This window comes from Trichomycterus rosablanca, chromosome 11 (assembly GCF_030014385.1).
Source record: "Trichomycterus rosablanca isolate fTriRos1 chromosome 11, fTriRos1.hap1, whole genome shotgun sequence".
Classification (NCBI taxonomy): domain Eukaryota; kingdom Metazoa; phylum Chordata; class Actinopteri; order Siluriformes; family Trichomycteridae; genus Trichomycterus; species Trichomycterus rosablanca.
The window spans coordinates 8,233,441-8,256,146 of record NC_085998.1 but is presented as its reverse complement, the minus strand read 5'-3'; the positions used below and the strand labels follow the sequence as shown (position 1 = coordinate 8,256,146).

The 22,706-nt window shown below is 39.6% G+C and overlaps 1 protein-coding gene across 1 annotated transcript in view; it reads left to right on the top strand.

The window, feature by feature from the left end:
* The first annotated feature begins 7,166 nt into the window (after positions 1–7,166).
* The window catches only part of myo7aa (myosin VIIAa), a 37,815-nt gene continuing 22,275 nt past the window's right edge, over positions 7,167–22,706 (top strand). The window contains exons 1-21 of the mRNA XM_063005106.1: positions 7,167–7,271; positions 8,804–8,917; positions 9,409–9,561; positions 11,045–11,229; positions 12,269–12,390; positions 12,519–12,661; positions 13,135–13,248; positions 13,428–13,581; positions 13,689–13,765; positions 14,373–14,492; positions 14,580–14,722; positions 15,795–16,005; positions 16,092–16,227; positions 16,336–16,442; positions 18,545–18,682; positions 19,247–19,405; positions 19,955–20,047; positions 20,780–20,874; positions 21,304–21,388; positions 21,530–21,748; positions 22,125–22,442. Coding sequence (XP_062861176.1) covers positions 7,167–7,271; positions 8,804–8,917; positions 9,409–9,561; positions 11,045–11,229; positions 12,269–12,390; positions 12,519–12,661; positions 13,135–13,248; positions 13,428–13,581; positions 13,689–13,765; positions 14,373–14,492; positions 14,580–14,722; positions 15,795–16,005; positions 16,092–16,227; positions 16,336–16,442; positions 18,545–18,682; positions 19,247–19,405; positions 19,955–20,047; positions 20,780–20,874; positions 21,304–21,388; positions 21,530–21,748; positions 22,125–22,442 — 2,991 coding nt within the window. The remainder of the gene's footprint in view (positions 7,272–8,803; positions 8,918–9,408; positions 9,562–11,044; positions 11,230–12,268; positions 12,391–12,518; positions 12,662–13,134; positions 13,249–13,427; positions 13,582–13,688; positions 13,766–14,372; positions 14,493–14,579; positions 14,723–15,794; positions 16,006–16,091; positions 16,228–16,335; positions 16,443–18,544; positions 18,683–19,246; positions 19,406–19,954; positions 20,048–20,779; positions 20,875–21,303; positions 21,389–21,529; positions 21,749–22,124; positions 22,443–22,706) is intronic.

The following is a 22,706-nucleotide window of genomic DNA, read 5'->3' as shown; positions in this document are numbered from 1 at the left end:
ATTGATACTGGAATTTGGGAGCCCCAAGCCAGACCAAGCTTTAAGTGAGTCAGTTCCAACCTGTTTATTTTGAAATGTTTGAAAATGGTGTAACTGAAATATTCTGAAATCTTGTCTCAACTTTTAAGGGGGTTGCAAGCATCAAGTACTAAGTTGGTCAGCCAAACATTAAAAGTATTTTTTTGTGTTTTTGTCTGCTAAGAAGGTTCAAAACATTTTTTGTTTTTACTGCATTTAACAAAATGTCCCGACAGTTAAAATGTATACTTTTAATCCCTATTGAGAGCTGAAATGTTACATGTATATAAATATTGCGTCTATTTAACATAAATGTGGCCAGTAAGTACAGAATGATGAAAATATGGTTTAAGCTGCTGTGTCGGCACTGTTGTCTGGTTGTTGTGGTTGTAGATGGTGACATTTACAGGTTTAATTAGACTCTGAAATATTAATGGCAGGATGCATGGCACTCCATTTATCCTGCTCACCCCTGCGTGTCCACATCACGTTAACAGCCTGGACTTTACTAGGAGCCAGGGGATGGGCCATTATCCTGTCCTGCTATTTAGTGTAAGACGTTTATTTTGTCATGCGCTTTGTGAGAGACACATCCATCCCCCTGGTTGTATTGGTCCAGCTGAATGAACTTGTAATGTCTTGTAATGTCCTGTGTCATATGAGGTGTTTAGTGTTTGTTTTCTTGTATTGTACAAAACCTCTGAAATTCACAGATTTTTCTTTTATTGTAAAAAGTGCTTCAAAAACAGACTTTCAGGGATTGGACGACACTATTTTGGATATTCGAATCCCCTATTTTTGTTTTTATTTTCTCAGGGTCACACATGGTGACGTCTGATGTCCAGGAATAAACACACGTTTCAGCCATGGTCATTCTGTAGCAGGTATATACACCATCTACAGCATAATTACAATTAAAAGGGAGTGGAAGAAATAATCAAAACCCATAACATTTTATTTGTTTGAAAACCCAATACGGATTTAGGCTTCAAATTCTGAAAGAATTGTTGTGAAGTTAGTTTTAGTCTTAGTGATATGTTTGTTATACTGTTTGTTGTTTGTCTTGTTTACACATAGCTTGAGCCTCACAACCAAACCTTTCACTGCAAGAACTGTACCATGTACTGTATAACTGACAAACTTGATTGGGAAGGTCATCAAAGGTGTTCATCTTTGGCTTTCCCACCCTGTGAAGTTGTTTTGCCTTCGCAAAAAAGGGGGTTTCATGAAAATAACATGTAGTGAGATCCTGGAGCAAGTAGGATCAGATCAAATTAATTATTCCAGCAAACTTTTCCAGCTGAATGAACAATCAGCTGCTTAGTAATTGAAAAACTTTACGTTCCCAGCACTCATCCACCCCCCCTTATGCACCAGGCTGAGGAGCTTAAGTGGTTAATGGCAATCTGTCTTACACACTAGGATGTACACTATATAACCATATATATGTGGGGACACCTGACTATATAGCTTGACATCCTATTCCATCCTGCTCCCTTCTTTGCAGGCACGGATTGAACAAAATGACATGTCTTAGAATTTATATTTCAATTAATCCCAAATGTGTTTACTAAGGTTGAGATCATGGCTCTGTGTAAAACACACCAGTTTCTTCACTTCAGAATTGTAAAATCATGTCTTTATGGACCTTAATTTGAACACTGGTGCAACAGGAAAAGACATCTCTCAAAATGTTGCCTCAAAGATAGAAGCAACCAATTTAATTACTTGTTCTTATGCACTTCTCATGGATGTACATATAATTTTGGTCAAATAGCGTGTTTGTTTGTTTATTAGGATTTTAACGTCATGTTTTGCTCTTTGGTTACATTCATGACAGGAATAGTAGTTACTCATTACACAAGATTCATCAGTTCACAAGGTTATATAGAACACAGTCATGGGCAATTTAGTGTCTCCAATCCACCTCACTTGCATCTCTTTGGACTGTGGGAGGAAACCGGAACACCCGGAGGAAATCCACGCAGACATGGGGAAAACATGCAAGCTCCACACAGAAAGGACCCGGACCGCCCCACCTGGGGATCTAACCCAGGACCTTCTCATATAGCGTGTGAAACATACGTGTTTGGGCCCATGCTGTCTGATGGTCTGGTCATTTTTAAATAAACTAATTACATTTAGGAGGTTATTGGATCAAAGCGGTTGTACCACAGCAGTGGTGCCCTGATGCCCCCTACTGTGTACAGGGTGTCAATTCATCGCAGATGTACATTCGGTAATTTTCACTGACTGATCTGGCCTGGCCATGGTCGCAAAGGGCCAGGCGGCCCTCAAAACTGGAGGCAAGTCAGAAATACTCTTTAAACAGGGTGCCAAGCCAGTGTTGGAAACCACACACTTATTCGGTTTTACTTAAAGCTAATACACTGTGTATATGTTTTTGGAGGTGGAAGGACACTGGAACAAACTTACACAGACAAGATTAGCTAAGAAACTCTGAAGACAGTGACTGGGACATGACTAGGTTTAAACCTATGTCCCAGGATGCACGTTGCTATGTAGCACCCATTCTGTCAGGTTGTAGATTTACAGTTTTAGTAAATATTATTCACTTGTTTATGTCTTTTCTTTTTCAGGTTTTTACATGTTAATGTCTGATGTCAAGGAATAAACACACCCGTTGCGACCATGGTCATTCTGCAGCAGGTAACAATCTACTGCACACTTAGCAAAACAGAGGGATATTTTTCCAGACAGTTGCTTTAATGCAGAGCTTCACCTCATCAGCTTTTCTGTGGCTCTAACTGCTTCAGACAATGTCTCCTTTTTATTACAGAGATGTTCCAACCAAATGTGGGTATTAGTAGGGTGCCCAGTTTACTTCTTTGTAAAATAGTGGCATGAGCTGTATATATCTGCTGACAGAACAGCGTTTAAACGTGAGATAATCATGTTCAGGATCCTGATTATACATGACGGTTGAGGGTGTTTGGACTGGGTTGAATTATGATGGAGTGTACCAGGTATAAAGAAGTTTGCAAACTGAGCTTCAGATACCCAACTCTTGTGCAGGTAGGCAAAATTCACAGGAAAATCCAAAACTAAGAATTTATTAGTTGGCAAAATTGATTCAGATGAATACAAGCTGTTTTGGAACCAAAAATGAGACTGCCAGGGGATTTGAGTGGCATCAATTTAACAACATGACACCAATTAAACTTTAAATGCCATACAGTTTGAGAATGACCATAGCTTTGTGCTGAGTATAGATACTAAAGGTTGGATTGTATTATTGTACATGGTATTATGTTGATTAACATCTCACATAATGCATGCAAGGTTTGTGACTAATTGTGACTAATAATATGTATACAATTTAGAGATTTGGCTAAAGATTTGGTATAAAAATAGACAACACTGTGCTACTGAACACCACATAACATCACAATAACGTGTAAACCTAGTTTAAGGCTAAAATGCCTTTTTAGAATGAAAATAAAACGTACTGAACAGAGGGGATTCAGCAAAACAGAATGAAATAGCTGAACACTCAACCTAACAGTAGGGGGCGACCTGTTACCTTACAGTGCTTGAACCATTTCGTTCCACCTCTGACCATGCCAAACTCTAGTAGTATCACATCATAATGAACCTAAAACCTCCCAGTACAACCCCTAGTCAACCTAAAATCGTTCAGGACCAGCCCTGATCAACCTAAAACCTTCCAGTACCACACATGATCAACGTAATATCTCTGAGTACCACCCCTGATCAAACCAAAACCTTCCAGTACCACCAGTGATCAACTTAATATCTCTCAGTACCACCCCAGATTAAACTTTAAACCTTCCAGTACCACCCCAGATCAACTTCATATCTCCCAGTACCTCCCCTGATCCAACCAAATCCTTCCAGTACCACACATGATCAACTTAACATTTCCCAGTGCCATCCCTGATCAACCTAAAACTTTCCAGTACCACTCCTGATCAATCTAAAACCTCCCAGTACCATCCCTGATCAACCTAAAACTTTTCAGTACCACCCCTGATCAACCTAAAACCTCCCAGCACCAGCCCAGATGAACCTAAAACCAGTACCCCACATGATCAACTTAATATCTCCCAGTACCACCCCAGATCAAACCAAAACCTTCCAGTACCACCACTAATACCTTAGTTCCAAAATAGTACATCCGGTGTCTATATGTAGGCCATATTATTACTTATATGACTTATTTTGGAATTGGTGGTGACTGTGGATATTAAAATGCTAATCATTACAGACAAGATCTAACAACTGACCACAACATTGGAACATACAATAGAATTGTTTGTTGTTGCTGTAAAAAAAATGACAAAATTAGGTTGTATTTCAAGAGACGGACACTCATACATAGAAATTAAAAAGAAGAAAAAATTCTAGAAGAAATAAAAAGTAAAAATTAAACTGCTAGATACAGAATTGTGTTGACAAAATTTTAATATTAGAATAAGTAAAAAAAAAAAAAGTTTAATTATGTGACCAAAAATGATGCCACTGTTTGTGTGCAATGAAGACTTGACAGCTCAGTTGAACAGCATCATTTTAAGGTGTCACTCCACTTTGCATGTGCCTGCTAGTGCCCATGACAGAGATCAGCTACCCCCATGAATAATTTACCTTTACCATTTCAAGTTCCCAAAAGCACCAGGCTATGTGAGCGGCTTGTGAGATCCGTTTCGTTGTGTCTGAGATTCCTCATTCTCCAGTCTTACATCAGTCTAACAGTCTGACAGATTTCCACAATGTGCTTTTGCTTAAATGCAGTTTTGCCCCTTGTCACCTCCTCTTTTGATTTTGTATAACAGAGGTCAGCACTGCTGACCCTAAACTGGATGAGATTGTGATTAAGTGAGGCTAAAAAAAGCACTTATTTGCATTTTAAGAGATTTCTGCAATCAGAATGACTCCTGTGTCATAAGGATATTGCAGCTTTTTCACAAAATTTACAGCACAGTCTATAGCACTTGATGTTTTTATGGAGGGGCAGTGGAATAAATCTGTAGACGTTTGTGTTTGTGGCTCTCCAGTGACGAAGCAGAAATGCATTCATGCTATCTTCTGGAGGTCGTGAGTATGAACAACAACCAGGGCAGCCAATCAGGGCACGGAGCTAAGAACTGATTTGCCTGGCTTGATGGGTGCCAATTCTGTCTACCAGGTACCAAGCAATGCCAGTCAGTCTTGGGCATCTCCTACAAGCCTGGTGTTGTCTTACAAGCACTATGATGCTTCCAGTGACATGGAACAGGAAAGCTGTGACTGTAGTAAAATAAAGCGAGACATTTCAAATGTTCAACCTGTTTTTAGTCTAGCTGTGTGCAGAAATGATGCAGCAATTATCACTGCAAATATTCTTGGAAATATTGCATTTATTGGTGGAATTTGTGTGAATTTACAAACATAAATTGCTGGAGCGTCTAAATCTCATATTAATTGCATCATATAGTAGATAAACCACTTGTCTATTAAATAAAAACATATGCATAATCTGCTTGCTATCTAACTGACGTGCTAATGTCAGCAGTAAGTATTAAATGGTTAAGGTTAGGGTTTGGGTTTTTTTTAATAAAAAAAAAATCTTTAAAAATACATAAAAAAAATATGAATACACACGTGTGCCACAGACAGAAAAAAACATTACAGTAGTGCTATAGTGTGTATAAAATGAACTAAAGAAGTTATCATTCTATTTTACGTTTTAGGCATTTAGCAGACGCTTTTTAAGGGCAAGCTGTAGCCTAGTGGTTAAGGTACTGGACTAGTAATCAGAAGGTCGCTGGTTCAAGCCCCACCACTGCCAGGTTGCTGCTGTTGGGCCCTTGAGCAAGGCCCTTTACCCTCAATTGCTCAGACTTTATACTGTAGCTGTAAAGTAAGTTGCTTTAGATAAAGGCGTCTGTTAAATGCCGTAAATGTAAATGTCCAAAGCGACTTACATTATACAGTCTAAGCAATTCAGTGTTAAGGGCCTTGCTCAAGGGCCCAACAGCAGCAACCTGGCAGTGGTAGGGTTTGAACCAGCAACTTTCTGCTTACTAGTCCAGTACCATAACCGCTAGGCTACAACTGCCACTAAGCCATGTGTCTTGATTCTTATTTCTCGCTATTGAGCAAAACGTATATGGACACCTCTTTTAATGATTGAGTTCAGGTGTTTTAAACGCACCCATTGCAAGCATGTGTATAAAATCTATAAAACATATAGAGTAAATGATATATGTCCAACCTTTCACAGCAGCCCGAACAAGGTCCCTAAGCACTTCAGTAACTCAGTTGGCCTGCACAAAACCCTGACCTTAACCCCAACAAATACCTTTGAGATTAAATAATTGGAATGTTGTAAAGTACCCTCATAACTTATCAAAACGTATGTCACACTTTTAGTTTTACTTCTGTAGCATTCTTTAGTGTTTAACCAGCATTTTGGATGAGGCTGGAGAAGGAGTGAGCAAACACAAAGCATGTTTAGATAAATTATTCAGTCCTGGTTGGTAGGATTGCATCCACATTGCTCCTTTTGGACGTGACAGCTGTGTCCTCGTGGTGTTGGGTTCTCCCCATGCTCACATTGATACTCCTAGAGTGAATTTAGTTAATTAAAAACCTATATATTATCAGAGGATCCACCTACACACCCACCCCTCAATCCTCGCCCAGCCACCATTCCATCTTCCATCCTCACCTTTCTTTACAATCTCATGCTGGGACAGATGGAGAAACACTGAATCTTCTGTTACAGAACATGGACACATTCAGTGTGTTGCAAGTTGAGGGACTACATAACTGAAGAAGAAGAAGAAGAAAAAATCTTACTAGTGTTTTTGGTGCAGTTTTTCTGGTGGATGGTCTCACACTCAGCTTTTTTCTGATCTGGAAGTGTGTGCATTGCTTTTAAGTGTATTTGAGGAGATTGTCTAGACAGGCTGGACTTGAAGCTTCCTTGTTTTTTGTTTTAATTTCTACCCTACAACCACTACACTGGATGTTTCTGCTGACTGCATGCTGAGTTTAAATGGTCTCCTGCAGCACACACACCTGCTAAGGAAGTGTGTAATGTGTGTTAAGTGTGTTAGCTGGGATATTAGTGTGAATATTGGAGCTTTTGCTGCATGAATGGATAAAAATTTGCTCGGTGAAGGATGTACAAGCGACGGGATTATGTTGAGCTCTATCAGAAGGACCAGGCAAAGTGGGCACTAGTAAGGAATGTCAACACGGTCTTTAAGCAAACCACCCTGCTACCGGTATGAACTCTGTGTGTGTGTGTTTGTAGGCTGTTCTAATGGGTCAATGATGAGTAGTTTAAAAAAAAAAAATTTAAATAACTATTTTAAAATGACATGCAGTTTGATATCTGCAATAATCTCTTCAATGTTATGATATTTATTTTATAGCTTCCAAGTATCAAGTGGCTCAAGCACATATTATATTTAATATATAATAATATAATGTTATATTTAGAAGTATTTCTCTCTACTTAAATGTATAAAATAATTTTTTATGTTTATTTTTTTGTTGTTGTTAATCTTAAACCTTTTTACATTCTGGGCCTAAACTACCTGACATGGTATTTTAAACCTGCCTACCCTGAACTCTAAAGATCCTTTGGTGTAAAATCTCTTGTAAAGTCTCTTGTTGTTGGTTGGCCTGACTTCAGTATTTGGTGAAATTATTACTTTATAAATGCTTTGCTAAATTACAATTTTTAATATAAAGTAATGGACCTGGACATAAAAAATTTCATGTCATGTTATTTATGGGCAGTGGTAGCTCAGTGGTTACGGTACTGGCCTAGTGATCAGAATGGTCCTTGGTTCAAGCCCCACCACTGCCAAGTTGCCACTGTTGGGCTTCTGAGCAAAGCCCTTAATATTCATCTGCTTGCACTGTCTTTAGTCACAATTGTAAGTTGCTTTGTATAAAAGCATCTGATAAATGTCATTATTCATATTATATACACTCACTGGCCAATTTTATAAGCCACAACTTCCAAAAAGTTGCATTTTGTGGGTATACAATTACTGACTGTAGCCCATATGTTGCTCTTCACAGTTTGTCATCCTTTCACTCTATGCATCAACAGATAGTAGCCCCCATAAGACTTTCATTGACCAGATGTTATTTTGGTGTTGGACCATTCTTAGCAGTGCAATAACACAACGTTGTGTTGTTCTGGTATGAGATTATCAGGTGCAGCAGTGTTGTTGGGATTTTAAATAGTGTTTACACTTACTGGTCTCTTTATTAAGAACCCATACATTGTAGGTGTACAATTAGACTAGGGACTAGATCAGGCATAATGTGTGTTCCTTGTCTTCAAGTCTTTTTTAGTAGACAGTTTTAAATGAGAGGATGTTGTAAGCTTTATATTTTTGTTTGGAGCGCTATTATACTCCAATCATTGCCAGTAGGTTGCTTTAAAAATCCTTACAAATCTTGACAACACTAGTCTTTTCTATCATTTTTTTTCAACTAATTAAAAGTAGATTCAGAATCTGGAAATGACTGGAAATGTAATTTTTCTTTTGCTCAGTGGGATTTAGATCAGGTGACTTTGGAGGAAGGTCCATGACAGTCAGCTTCACCTCATGATGCACTGGCATTAAGGCCTTTTTGCATAGGAAGGATAGGGAAGGATTAATAGATTTGGAAATCTGGCTTTAAAGTATGTGTCTGTATTTGTTTAAATGTCAGATTTCTATAGATTTTACTTTGCAATCACTGACTACACTTTTAATATTATGGCATAAACATTAATGTTTTTTTCCTGTTGTAGGGGGACTATGTGTGGTTGGACCTGAAGACAGGCCGGGAGTTCGAGGTGCCAATTGGTGCAGTGGTGAAGCTCTGTGACTCAGGACAGATCCAAGTTCTGGATGATGAGGGCAACGTGAGTTACAGATTTACATCACACAGTGTCATGAAAGATCTATGGCGCCTGCACAGGGCTGAGGAATAATGCTGATGGGGGTGTGGCCCTCCGTACACAGTGCCCGTCGGTGTATGAACTCGACTCGTGCAGGTGAAAAATGCAGTCTGTACTGACTGTACGTGCCGGAGGGGGTGTATGTCAGTTGAGAGGCGTCCTCAGTCAGCGGTGAAAGGTCGAATCTGTATAGAGGGCGCAAACAGGGTAATTGGACATGACTAGATTGGGGGGGGGGGGGGGGGGGGGGGGTATTGGGGAAAAAAATTGTGTAGCTGTTCTACTTTTGGGATTAAACTGGTTCTTGGTGTTGGTTCAAACAATCTTCCAAAATAGGAACACTGCCATAGATTATTACAATTACAATTAGTAATAATATATTTTGATATAAGTTTTACACTATCATATTATTAAGAACCATAATCTTATCAGTCCAGATCTTCTCGCTCTTTCAGGAACACTGGATCTCCCCTCAAAATGCCACCAACATTAAGCCGATGCACCCCACCTCCATTCACGGTGTGGAGGACATGATCCGTCTGGGGGATCTGAATGAGGCCGGGATTCTCCGTAACCTGCTTATCCGCTACAGAGAACATCTCATTTACGTATGTGCACTGTCATACTCAATCTGAATCTGGTGTCCACATTTAAGCATTTAAGTGTTAAGTCTTTATTGTTGCTTTATAGGAGTATGGTTTACCTTAGATTAAACAAAAAAGTTTAAGTCAGATTGGCAATGGCTAAAGCACATGTTCACATGTTTCTCCAGATGAAGTTTTTTTTGTTTACAAAATTACATTATAAATTATAAAATTACTCTTCTGTCATATCTGCTTTTATTAATCAACATGACTGCTCTTGTTTTCCTCCCTCTATCCTCTCACTTATTTAATAAAGACGAACTGCGGAGGCAGGGTAAGTACAGCCTAGGTCTCATGCATGGCTGCCCATCGTTCGTTTGTTTGCATCCCGTAATGCTCCATTGCTTCATTTCAACACGTATTGCAGTCTGACTGTAACGGGACACCCATACTCTGTAACATCGATATCCGAAAACCGAGACAGCCAACAACTCAGCTTCCCCTGCTCTTTCTTTTTAGCTTCTATATCTCATTCTCAGCTAGTGCCTAGTGGTTAAGGTACTGGACTAGTAATCAGAAGGTTGCCGGTTCAAGCCTCACCTCTGCCAGGTTGCATCTGTTGGGCCCTTGAACAAGGCCCTTAACCCTCAATTGCTTAAACTGTATACTGTCACAACTGTAAGTCGCTTTGGATAAAAGCGTCTGCTAAATGCTGAAAATATAAATGTAAATTCTCGTGGTCGATGTAACTTTGTTATGCAATTATGCAATATGTCTTAATGTAAGCATGTCCCATATCCATCCAACACATCACCAGTAGTAAATGTAAATGTCTCATTCATATTTTTTTGCATTGACACTTTCAGCATGATCAGGGTCTCAGTAGGTCTGATGTCACCCACAAATACTGCATGAAACAATGCAGGCCTTCATACACCCTGGACACAGTGCTTGTCGCTTACAGATAATTAAAAAAAATTAAACAATCTTTCACTCACATTTAGGGGCAGCATAATGCAGCCAATAAACCGTTTGCATGTTTTTTAAAGGTGAATGAAATACTTAGTGGTAACATATGTAGACATAAAGAGAACATGCCAAGCGCTTCACAGACAGTGACCAAAGGTGAGATTTTGAACCCAGGATGTAGTTCTGTTTATGCAGTCCAAATTGAAACATGCAAATACCACCATTATTCGTTGTTGTTAAGGTACGTGTATAACGTGTTATTAATGTACGTGTGTAACATTGCATGTAAATTCCATTTATAATTAAATTAAATGGCCAGACGGTGGGGCGTCTGCATACAGACATGATTGGCTATGTCTGGGGTGTGAAGGTTTTGGGACATGGCAAAGCCCCACTAAAGACTGGTGTCCTGTCCAGGTTGTGTTACTGCATTGTGCCCAGTGATTTTAGGGAGGCCCTGACGCACTACAGCTCTGACCAGTATAAAGCAATGGTAAAACAAATAAATGAATGAGTGTTTTATTTTTCCCTATTTTAGACATACACAGGATCGATCCTGGTGGCTGTGAACCCCTATCAGCTGCTCCCCATCTACACAGCAGATCAGATCCGCCTCTACACCAACAAGAAGATTGGAGAGATGCCTCCTCACATCTTTGCCATCGCTGATAACTGTTACTTCAACATGCAGAGAAACAACAAGGACCAGTGCTGCATCATCAGGTCCATTTCATTTCACCACCTTATTAGAAGAATCAAAGGTTTTACTCCGAGGCTAAATAGAGTATAGAAAGTAGAGTATAGAAAGGATTAGAAAAAATGTAAACTTGTGTTGTGTTTGGTGCCCTCTGTTTACTTCTGTAGCTTTGCTTTGAACCATTGTCTAATGTAGCTAACAAGCAATGTGTGTCCTTTATTCAAAATCTTATGATTTTGATGACATTTATGTCCACACAATCACATTAAACTGCATCAAGTTCTGGTTAAATAAAAAAAATAGAGTGGGTTAAAGAAATCCCGCTAGTTTCTACCTGAGAGAAATGAAAGCTAAGTTATTAGCAGTTTGCTAGCTGAACTGCTATATTGGCTAACATAAACAATGCCTGCTGCAAGAGTGTTTCATAATAGTATGTATAATAAATGTTGATAAAAATAGATTTTTGTAACACTTACCATAAAGCTAATTTCTGTACGCTACATAACATAGACTATATGGTCAAAGGTATGTGGACACCAAATCTAATGATCAAATTTAGTATTTTAGCCACTTCATTTACTAACAAGTCTATATCTTGTGGCAACTGTTTGTGGAACAGCTCTGTTCCAGCATAACTTTGCCACTGTGTACAAACCAAGGTCCATTAAGACATGTTTTGATGTGATGGGGCTATATTAGTTTGCACAGAGCCTTTATTTCATACCCATATATGATATACATGGATATACAGTATAATGTATATACATACATTAATACATGGTCAGGAGTCCACTTGTGTTTGGTTATTTAATACATCTCTATGCAGTCAGTCTTTCTGTATTTTGGAAGGTTCAACAACTGATAATAAAATTATGGAAATCTGACTCATATCTACCTGTGACTAATGTAAACCAGCTAGCTGGCTTTATATAAGCATAATAAAGGTTATGCTGTGAAGCTGTTTATAGATCACTGCTCTGCATTAAAAGCATAACATAGTATAAGTATGTATAGATTATGTAGAATTTAATGATCAGAAATACTGATATTGCTTTTCTGTCGCAGTGGTGAGTCTGGAGCAGGGAAGACAGAGAGCACCAAGCTGATCCTGCAGTTCCTGGCAGCCATCAGTGGGCAGCACTCTTGGATTGAGCAGCAGGTGTTGGAGGCCAACCCCATCCTAGAGGGTAAAAAGCTTAACTAAAAGCAAATGTAACTTATGTACAAGACATTTAAAGGGGACTAGAGATGGAAATTTTATAAATATTTAAAAATCCTATGCTAATTGTATTTTCTTTTTTTTTTTCCCCAACAGCCTTCGGGAATGCCAAGACCATTCGTAATGACAACTCAAGCCGCTTCGGTAAATACATAGACATTCACTTTAACAAGAGAGGAGCGATAGAAGGCGCCAAAATTGAGCAGTATTTGCTGGAGAAGTCTCGAGTGTGCCGACAGGTACGAGAACATGTTAGCATCCTGTCTGTGGATTTCAGATCATATAAGCATCAGTAAACTCATACAGAGAGAAACATTTATGAAACCGTGCTTGTTTTTAAATATATACTAATTTACATTCACCAAAAGCATACGTTTAATGATTGTTTTATAAGCTACACCTACCTCACAGATGATCTATGTGGGTACACAATTACTGACTGTTGCCCTGCATACTTTATTAACCCAGTGCCACAATTATTAATGACAATTGATATGCGATGACATGACAATGGAAATGGAAATGACATGTTAGTGTGTTGTACTGATATTATTACAGCAGGTGCAGCAGTGTTGTTGACGTTACTGTTGTAAGGACAGTATTGCTCCAACCAAAAATATAAGGATAACGGAGTTCTGTTATCAAAACGCTTGCTAATTTTTTTGAGGACCACAAGGTTTTCTGCTCTAATGCGTCCAGTTTCCTTTACCAGGCTCAGGATGAGAGGAACTACCATATATTTTACTGTATGCTGAAAGGTATGACTTCTGACCAGAAGAAGAAACTCTGCCTGGGCAAAGCAACAGACTACACTTACCTTACTATTGTGAGTAATGATCTTACTAATACAAATCAATTTGACCTTATTCAGAACAATTTCATCACACATGCAAAAAAAAAACTGGACGTTCCTGGCGTACAAACCATTAGTTATTCCAATTATTTAACAAAACTTATTGTTATTGAATATGCAGTGGTGTTCTCCTCTTTGAATCCTTTATGTAGGGAAAGTGCACAGTGTGTGATGGGCGTGATGATCAGAAGGAATACTCCAACATCCGATCAGCCATGAAGGTCCTGATGTTCACCGACACAGAGAACTGGGAAATCTCCAAACTGCTGGCATCCATCCTGCACATGGGCAACCTTAGATATGAAGGTGACACACACACACACACATTAATACTGCAATATAATACATTTGGGGAGTGTTCATTTCATACATTTGAGGAGTGTAACTTTTGTTTTGCTTTTTTTTCCTCTTAGCTCGTACATACGATAACCTTGATGCCTGTGAAGTGGTGCGCTCTTCAGAACTGACCATTGCTGCAAAGCTCCTAGAGGTAATTGTTCTTACAACTCTGTAAAGACATTATTTGATGAATTTACAATGACATTTTAGCATTTAGCAGATGCCTTTATCCAATGCGACTTACAATTGTGACTGTATACATTGAGGGTTAAGAGCATTGCTTAAGGACCCATCAGTGGCAATGTGGTAGATGTGGGGCTTGAACCAGTGACCTTCAGATTACTAATCCTTCCTTAACCACTAAGCTAGCACAATTTAGTGTGGGGGAAATCCAGAGGCCTGCACAGAACCCTTGATCTCAACCCCAATAAACACAACTGAGATAAATTGGAATGCCATTTGCAAGCTTGGCCTTCTGGTCTAACATCAGTGCCTGACCTCAGAATTGATCTTTTCACTAATGGGCACAAATTCCCACAGGCATGTAAAAATCTTGTGAAAAAAGTGGAGACTGAAAAAGAGGGGAAACTGGAATAGGATGTCAAAAAAGTTCTTGGTTCTTCTATGTGTCCACATACATTTGACCATGTTGTGTGCCATAATGTTCTAATCACATTTATATCTTAAATTTGTTATATTGTTCCACACCAGGTACTTAAAATTCTTTTTATTTATAAAAAAATTTAAATTTTTAACAGGTGGACTCTAAAGACCTGAGGAACTGCCTGACCAGTCGCACCATCATCACTCGAGGCGAGACAGTGTCTACACCTCTGAGTATGGAGCAGGCTCTGGATGTACGAGATGCTTTTGTGAAGGTAAACCTCTCTCCTCCTTTTCTTTAATCTACTCTATATTTCTGTGTGTGTGTGTTCTGATGTATGGCATGTCTGTCTGTGTTATAGGGAATATATGGACGCTTGTTTGTGTGGATTGTTGAGAAGATTAATGCAGCCATCTACAAGCCTCCATCCCAAGAGCCTAAAGCTGTGCGCCGGTCCATCGGCTTGCTGGACATCTTTGGCTTTGAGAACTTTACTGTTAACAGGTACAGTGTGGGTCATGCTTTTTCATTTACATTCACTAACAATTACCTCTTATAACAAGAACAACCAATAATATAACTAAATAACATGCACATAGTGACCAGAAATGATTAACAACTGGGTTTCTTATACATTTGCCAGTTAGTTTGGTGTGTGTAGTTTGGTGTGTGTAGTTTGGTGTGTGTAGTTTGGTGTGTGTAGTTTGGTGTGTGTAGTAAAACAAAAAGAGCATTTCTTGCTTTATAATATTGCGATGGTTTTACAGACTTACATGGGTTTCCTCTGGGTACTCCAGTTTCCTGAAAAATATGGTTACTCCAAACTACCCCTTGTGGCTTCCAAACACAAACAGTATACACTATATGGACAAAAGTATTTGGATACCTCTTCTAATATTTGAATTCATGCGTTCAGCCACAGCAATTGCTAACATGTAATAAATAAATTATATGAGGGAAATTACATGCTTCCAATTTTGAAACAACAATTTAAGGAAGGCCCTTTCCTGTTCCAGCTTGACTGTGCCCAAAGCAAACTCTATAAAGACATGAAGAAAAGCTCAGTTTAAAGAAACTCCAGTCCTGACCTGTGTTCCTCTGAATAGTTTTGGAATGAACTGGAACAACTGTGGCTTTCTTGAGCAAAATCAGTGCCCAGCCATACAAATGCTTTTTGACTGAAGAAGCACACATTCCCACAGATAAGTGTTGTTATTAAAATGGGATGTCCAACAAGCCCATAGTCAAGTGTTCAAATACTTTTGGCCGTATATTGTATATATGTGGCACTAAGGTGGCGCAGCAGTTTAATATGCTAGCCCATCACTACTACGAATCTCAACTGCTATCGGAGCTATGAATCTTCTACACAGACATGATTGGCTATGTCTGAGATGGGGGGGGGGGGGGGGATTCCTGCCTCGTGCCCAGTGTTTGAAAATTTGAAATGTTGAATGATGACAAACCTCACAGAAATGTGTGTACTGGGGACAAGGATGAAATGGCTAGTATTAATAAATAAATGAAATATGTACATTGGTTTATTTTTTTATGCGTGTTTTAAACCCTTGTGTAGCTTTGAGCAGCTGTGCATCAACTTTGCGAATGAGAACCTGCAGCAGTTCTTCGTACGTCACGTCTTTAAGCTGGAGCAGGAGGAATACAACCTGGAGAACATCAACTGGCAGCACATTGAGTTCACAGACAACCAGGACGCCCTCGACATGATCGCCATCAAACCCATGAACATCATTTCCCTTATCGATGAAGAGAGCAAGTTCCCCAAGGTAAAAGAGATGTAGAGACGTAAACAGAGAGACTGAGAGGAATAAATGTAGAGTGATGTGTAATGGGGTTTTATTGTGTTTTTCAGGGTACAGATACTACCATGCTGAACAAACTGAACTCTCAACACAAGCTTAACACCAACTACATCCCACCCAAAAACAGCTATGAGACCCAGTTCGGCATCCAGCACTTTGCTGGCATCGTCTACTACGAGACCAGAGGTTAGGAGCAGAAGTATCAAAGTTCTCAGCATGTTCACTACGCCAGACTTTTTAAACCAGATATGACCCTAAGGGTGGCACCATAATGCAGTTGGTAAATGTTTGCAGGTTTTCTGGAGAAGAACAGAGACACTCTACATGGAGACATCATTCAGCTGGTTCACTCGTCCAAGAACAAGTTCATCAAGCAGATCTTTCAGGCTGACGTAGCAATGGTAAAAATGTGCATCTATTTATCAAAAATCTCTTTATCTGTCACATTTAAACATTCACTTTTCTATGTTCAAGCTTTTTTTAATCCCCAGTCTGATGTTTTTCATATACATACTATATATATTGTATAATATTATATCAATTATAGTAAAAATAATTTGCTCATGTAAGATCCATTAAAGATACTGTACCTTGTATGGCAAATCTTTAAAGTTCAACCCCCATGTCACAGCCAATCATGTCTGTATGTAGACGCCCGACCAGCTGATAGGACCAATAAGGATTTGAACCTTGGATCTCGGCTGTAGCTTTTTTTTGTTTTGTTTTGTTTTTATTTCATTTTCATCAACCACTTTATCTTGGCTGGGAAAAAATTAGTGCAAGTCAGGAACATCCTGAACAGCGTAGCAATCCATCGCAGGACTGTAGTGTTACCTTCTCTTCCCCCAGACACAGCCAATCATGTCTGTGTAGATGCCCACCTGGTCGTTAGCGTAACGGACCACTACACCACCCTAGTGCACTAGAAAAAAAATGTCCAGTGCAAACATATCTTCTCTGAATGATTATATTTAGGATAAGAGCAGCATTGTAAGGATATTTTTATTCTCCAACAGATTGCTTTAAACTGTTTAACATTTCTATTTCTGTTGGATTTTTTTTATTTCTGTTTTCTAAATTGTTCACTCTTTCTCTCTCTTTGGTGAAATGTGTATTGCAGTTTCTATGTGGCTCAGTGCCTGGTAGCTCTCCACCTGCCAAGGTAACACTGGAATGGAAAATGCCAGCATAATCCGCCACTCCATCTTTGCTCCATTGTGTGTGTTCATACCTGATTTCATTTTACAGCATTTCATCTAGAAGACTCGCTCCATCCTTCACCAGCATTAACTTTACCCATCATTCACTTAGAACTACCTCCATCACACTACAGTGACATCACATTCCATGTCCTGTTTCCTATTTACCTTCACTTCTGTGCTCTGTGTAAATATTTTAAATATTTAATGATGTGGCCTGTTAAGAGCTTTTCTTTAGCACAGTTCACTACACATCACATACACTCTCTGAGCGCTTTATTAGGAACACCTATCCGGAGCGTACATTTATTGATTATTTTATAAGCAACACCTACTAAAATATGATCTTTTGTGTATACAATTACTGACTGTGACCCAGCTGTTGCTCTGCACACTTTGTCATCCCCTGTATCCTATTTATTAATTAAAAGAGACAAATATAGGTCCCCCACTAATTACATGATATGGTAACATGGTAATGCCACGGTACTGTGTGTGCTAATTGGGTGCAGCAGTGTTGTTGGTAACACTGTGAGGATGAGACCATGGTAAATAGAAGCACTTCCACAGGCTGAGCCACCAACACTTCAATCATGTGTGTCTCCATGCCCCATCTGCTAAAGGAAAAAGGACATACTCTCCCCACTGTGCTTTGGTTTAATTAGTGGCCATGTAAGCCTTTGAAGTCAGTTAAGTGAGCTGCGAGTTGGTCAAGGTTTGAGAAAGTCTGGTGTAGAGTTTATACACATTGTGGTCTTTCATTATCTTCACACAAAAAGTCATTTAATGAACTTTTGTTGTTGCCATTGTGTGGCTATTCATAGCAATTTTCTTTCTCATATAAAACAAGAACTACGGTCTCACACTGACCACCTCTTTTACTCTCTGTAACCTCTTGAGTAGGCGAATAATACTTTCTACATTCAGCTTAATCATATATCTGTCAAAGACAAGCTACTGGAAACCAACAGCTTCCTGCTTAAAAACAAAGAACTTCCTCCAAATTAGAGATAAATGTTTTTGGAGCAAAGAGCGTTTATACAACTACATTAATGAGGTGGTCCAGGCTAACTGGATAACATCATTCAATCAGCCAGCAATTCAAAAGTGAAAGATTTTGGGGTGTATCTGAGAGTGGCCCATGATATACCTGTTTTATATAAAAGTGGTGAAATGGGAAAGACAATGACAGTTTCAGGAGTCAGGAAGGGGGTAAAAGGGTCCTCCTGATCTTTGTTTCCTGTCATTCCTGACTTTGTGTGTGTGTGTTCTATCTTTTGGTGTGTGTGCTTCCTGGTGTATAGGGAGCAGAGACAAGGAAGCGTTCCCCGACCCTGAGCAGTCAGTTTAAGCGCAGTTTGGAGTTGTTGATGCGCACACTGAGTGTTTGTCAGCCGTTCTTCGTACGCTGCATCAAACCCAACGAGTTCAAAAAACCCATGGTGAGTCTATATTACCAGTTATTAATGTGTCTGGTTTCATGTTCGTCTTATAATTGATTTAACAACAATATAACAATTATACATTTCAATTTATAGTTGGGTGTAATGTACAGATATACATTTTTATCTATATTTTGATGTAATGTACAGTCTCATGTAAAGGTTTGCACAACACTGCAATACTTGTTCTGTATTTTTATTTAAGAGAATTAAACAATCACAGATTCTTCTTTTTATTGTGTTTTACAAAATGCCCCAAGTTTTTAGAAAATAGGTTTGTAGGTCTTATACAGATATACACTATATGACCAAAATATGTGTGCATCCCTCCTAATTATTGAGTTTAGCCACTTGCATTACCAACATGTGTATAAAATGGTTAGGTATCTACATACTTTTGGTCATATAGTAAATATGTCTATAAATATCTCTATCATGTTTTTAAATGTGGGATGTAGCTGTTTTGGTGTGAAGTTTCATTGTGTTTTTACCTTTGGATGTTTTGGTTTTTGTTCATCATGTGGAGCGATTAGCACTTCTGTTTACATCCTCCTTTGTCTTTAGCTCTTTGACAGGGAGCTGTGTGTGCGGCAGCTCCGATACTCAGGAATGATGGAAACTATTCGGATCCGCCGGGCCGGATACCCCATCCGTTATACATTTGTGGAGTTTGTGGATCGATATCGTGTCCTCATGCCTGGAGTAAAGCCCTCCTACAAGCAGGTGAATTCAGACATGTGGACTTAGTTAACAATGAAATCTTTGACTTGTTTTCAATGGCTCATTTTTTTCCATGTCTAGTGGTAGTAAGTAAAAATGCACAGATCCTATTAAATCATTTTTAATATTATGACTGGGCATTCAACGGACACTCCTCTGAAACAGCGACTCCTACTGGCACTGTCAAGAGTGGCCTAGTCTTAGTGGTGCTGTCCGCCGACCAGGCATCTACACAGAAATGATTGGCTATGTCTAAGGCTGTGGGGAGGGGTGGAGTGTTTAAAGCTTTGTAATGAAGTGGCGCCCTGTTCAGAGTATTCTTGCCTTGTGTCCAGTATTTTCTGGAATCATGGCAACTCTGACCAGGATAAAGCAGTATAATTTTTTTTAATGTATAAGAAGTACATAAAAAATAACAATTTAATGTCTGGTCCTAATCTAATCTCTAATTTTGGTCTGATGGTGTTTAATGTGACTGAACATTTTACATCTACTTAGTATTTGCAACAAGCACACATCAAGATGCTGAAATGCCTCTTTGTTGTTCTACAGGAGGACCTGAGAGGGACGTGCCAGAGGATTGCTGTAGCCGTGCTTGGCAGGGATGATGACTGGCAGATGGGAAAAACCAAGATCTTCCTAAAGGTGTTACAATAAAATAACAAGAGAAAACTGGAGTATATTTACTGTAGAGCTTCGGGCTATCAATTAAAAGGTTGAGAGTTTGAATCCCAGCTCTGCTATGCAGCCACTGTTGGGCCCTTGATCAACCCCCTTGGCTCCAGGGGCTACAAGCAATCACTTAACACTTATTAAAACCCGGGGATAATCTAGAGTAGTAAATCCACCTCCTTTTTGAAGGTTGGAAGAAACCAAACTACCCAAATGGACCCACAAGTGAGAACATACCAAACTCCACACAGATGGTAAATGAAGTTATGGTTTCAACCTTTTGTGTATATATTGGTGCCCTGTGGCACCAACATATATTGTCGCATATATTTAGCTGTAGAAGTCAGTTGACCTCGAGCCATCACATGTTTCTCTGCAGCAGAGCTCTTCTGTTGTGTTTTTGGCCACCGGAAAGAATCTTAAGCCAGGGGGCAAAGGTCAACAGAAATCCCTGGTACCATGTAGATATTTCCACTTAGTACTGCTTTATCAGAGCTGTCAGCTATCTGCAACAGGAAGTCCCTGACAGTGAGAGTAAAAGGAGGGCAATGCCAACACTTCCTCACAGGATGTGACACCATCATTACACCAGGATGAAGAGAGATGTCAAGCAGATCAGTTGGGGATTGGTTAGAAATGTCTTTGATTGTTATTGATGCTTTATGAGAAGTTTGGAGTGAAATGACATGGCGCTGTTTTCGACAGGACCACCATGACATGCTTCTGGAGATCGAGAGGGACAAAGCCATCACAGACAAGGTCATTCTGATTCAGAAGGTTGTTCGGGGTTTTAAGGACAGGTACATCCAAGCATTGGGTTTTCCTACTTTAATCACCCAGTCTTACATTAAACTTGCAGTTTGCATCAAAGCTTTTAGCCAGAAATGATCTGTCATTGTGGTTCATTTAGAAATGTAGCTGTGACATAGCATACCTTACCTAGACCCTAGAGGAGTGAAGGAATTCATATTAATCCTAATAATTTTGAAATAGGATGTCTGGCAAGCTTGTGATGATATTTTTAGCCATATAGTTTATTTAACATGTGGATTTAGGGGCAGAAATCCACATCTGCTCTTAGACTTGCCCAAAGGATTTACTTGTTTCTTCCTTCAGGCAGTAAAAGAAATGATTGTTTGTGATTGTTGTTGCATGGCACATTCCTTTAACCCAAATTTTAAAGAAACTGTTTATTGAATGGACTGATGATGGTGTCACTGTATTTTTAGGTCAAATTTTCTCAAGATCAAGAAATCTGCTCTTCTAATCCAGAAGACTTGGAGAGGTTTTTACTGTAGAAAAAACTTTGGTGCGGTGAGTCCTACAGGCTTCTTACTTCTCATAAATATGTCTATAAAGGTTTTCTCTCATCAGGTCATTTTTACTTTTCTCACTTTGCTAGATCCTCTTAAGCCACATGATCTGCATGATGGTTATTTTTTAAATATCTTGCAGATGCGTGCTGGTTTCTCAAGACTCCAGGCCCTGTACCGCTCAAGGAAGCTCTATCTGACGTACCATGTGACCCGGCAGAGGATGACCTTGTTTCAGGCTTCTTGTCGAGGCTATATGGTGCGCCGGGCTTTCAGACACAGACTCTGGGCCGTCATTACCATCCAGGCCTACACCAGAGGAATGATCGCCCGCCGCTTATATCACCGACTCAAAGGAGAGGTGAGACTGGAACCGACACACAGTTACTCTGCTGCTTTGTTTTCACACTGACGTGTTGAACCATGTCCAGGATAAATTGCTGTTCCTGACAGGTGCCTTTTATTCTGTTATGTAAAGTTCCAGCTAAATTTGATTTGAATATATTGCCCTTCGAACAGTGAACAGGGGCTTGGGAACATACAGTCATGTCAATGAGGGGCCCAAGGAACATAAGGCCCTGAGTATACAGTATAAGGGCCTTAAAACTGGGACTTCTTCTTTTTAGGAGTGGCAAAAAGCCATCAGATCATCTCACATAAGAATTACAGTTAAATATGGACTGGAATTTGTTCCACCCCACTGTTTTTCAGCGCTCATAATTCCTTCTGTTTTTCAGTATAAGAGGCGTTTGGATGCAGAGAAGATGCGCCTGGCTGAGGAGGAGAGGCTCAGGTACCAGATGAGTGCAAAGCGGGCAAAAGCAGAAGCCGAACGTAAACATCAGGAGCGACTGGCACAGCTGGCACGAGAGGATGCTGAGCGGGAAAAGAAGGAGAAGGAGGAGGCTCGCAGAAAGAAGGAGATGCTGGAGCAAATGGAGAAAGCTCGACATGAACCTGTCAACGACTCCGACATGGTGGATAAGATGTTTGGCTTTCTGGGCACCACAAGCTCCTTTCCTGGGCAGGAGGGCCAGGCTCCGGCTGGGTTTGAGGTGAGGAGGGCTCTTTGTTTGTCTGTCTAAGTCTGTCTAGAACTGATATGATAAAACACTTTTATTAATAAGGAAGAGGGTTTACTTTTAATTTTAAACATTCCCTTGAAAACATGATATTGTCAACCTCCCCAACATCAAACTAGCATATGCCCCCTTGTGACCGGTGTATAGCCAACCAGCTTTGCTTTTCACAAGCTAGCTGTGGACTCCTACATAGAGCTCTAACATGCACAGAGGAACATGTTATATCTCAAGTATTCC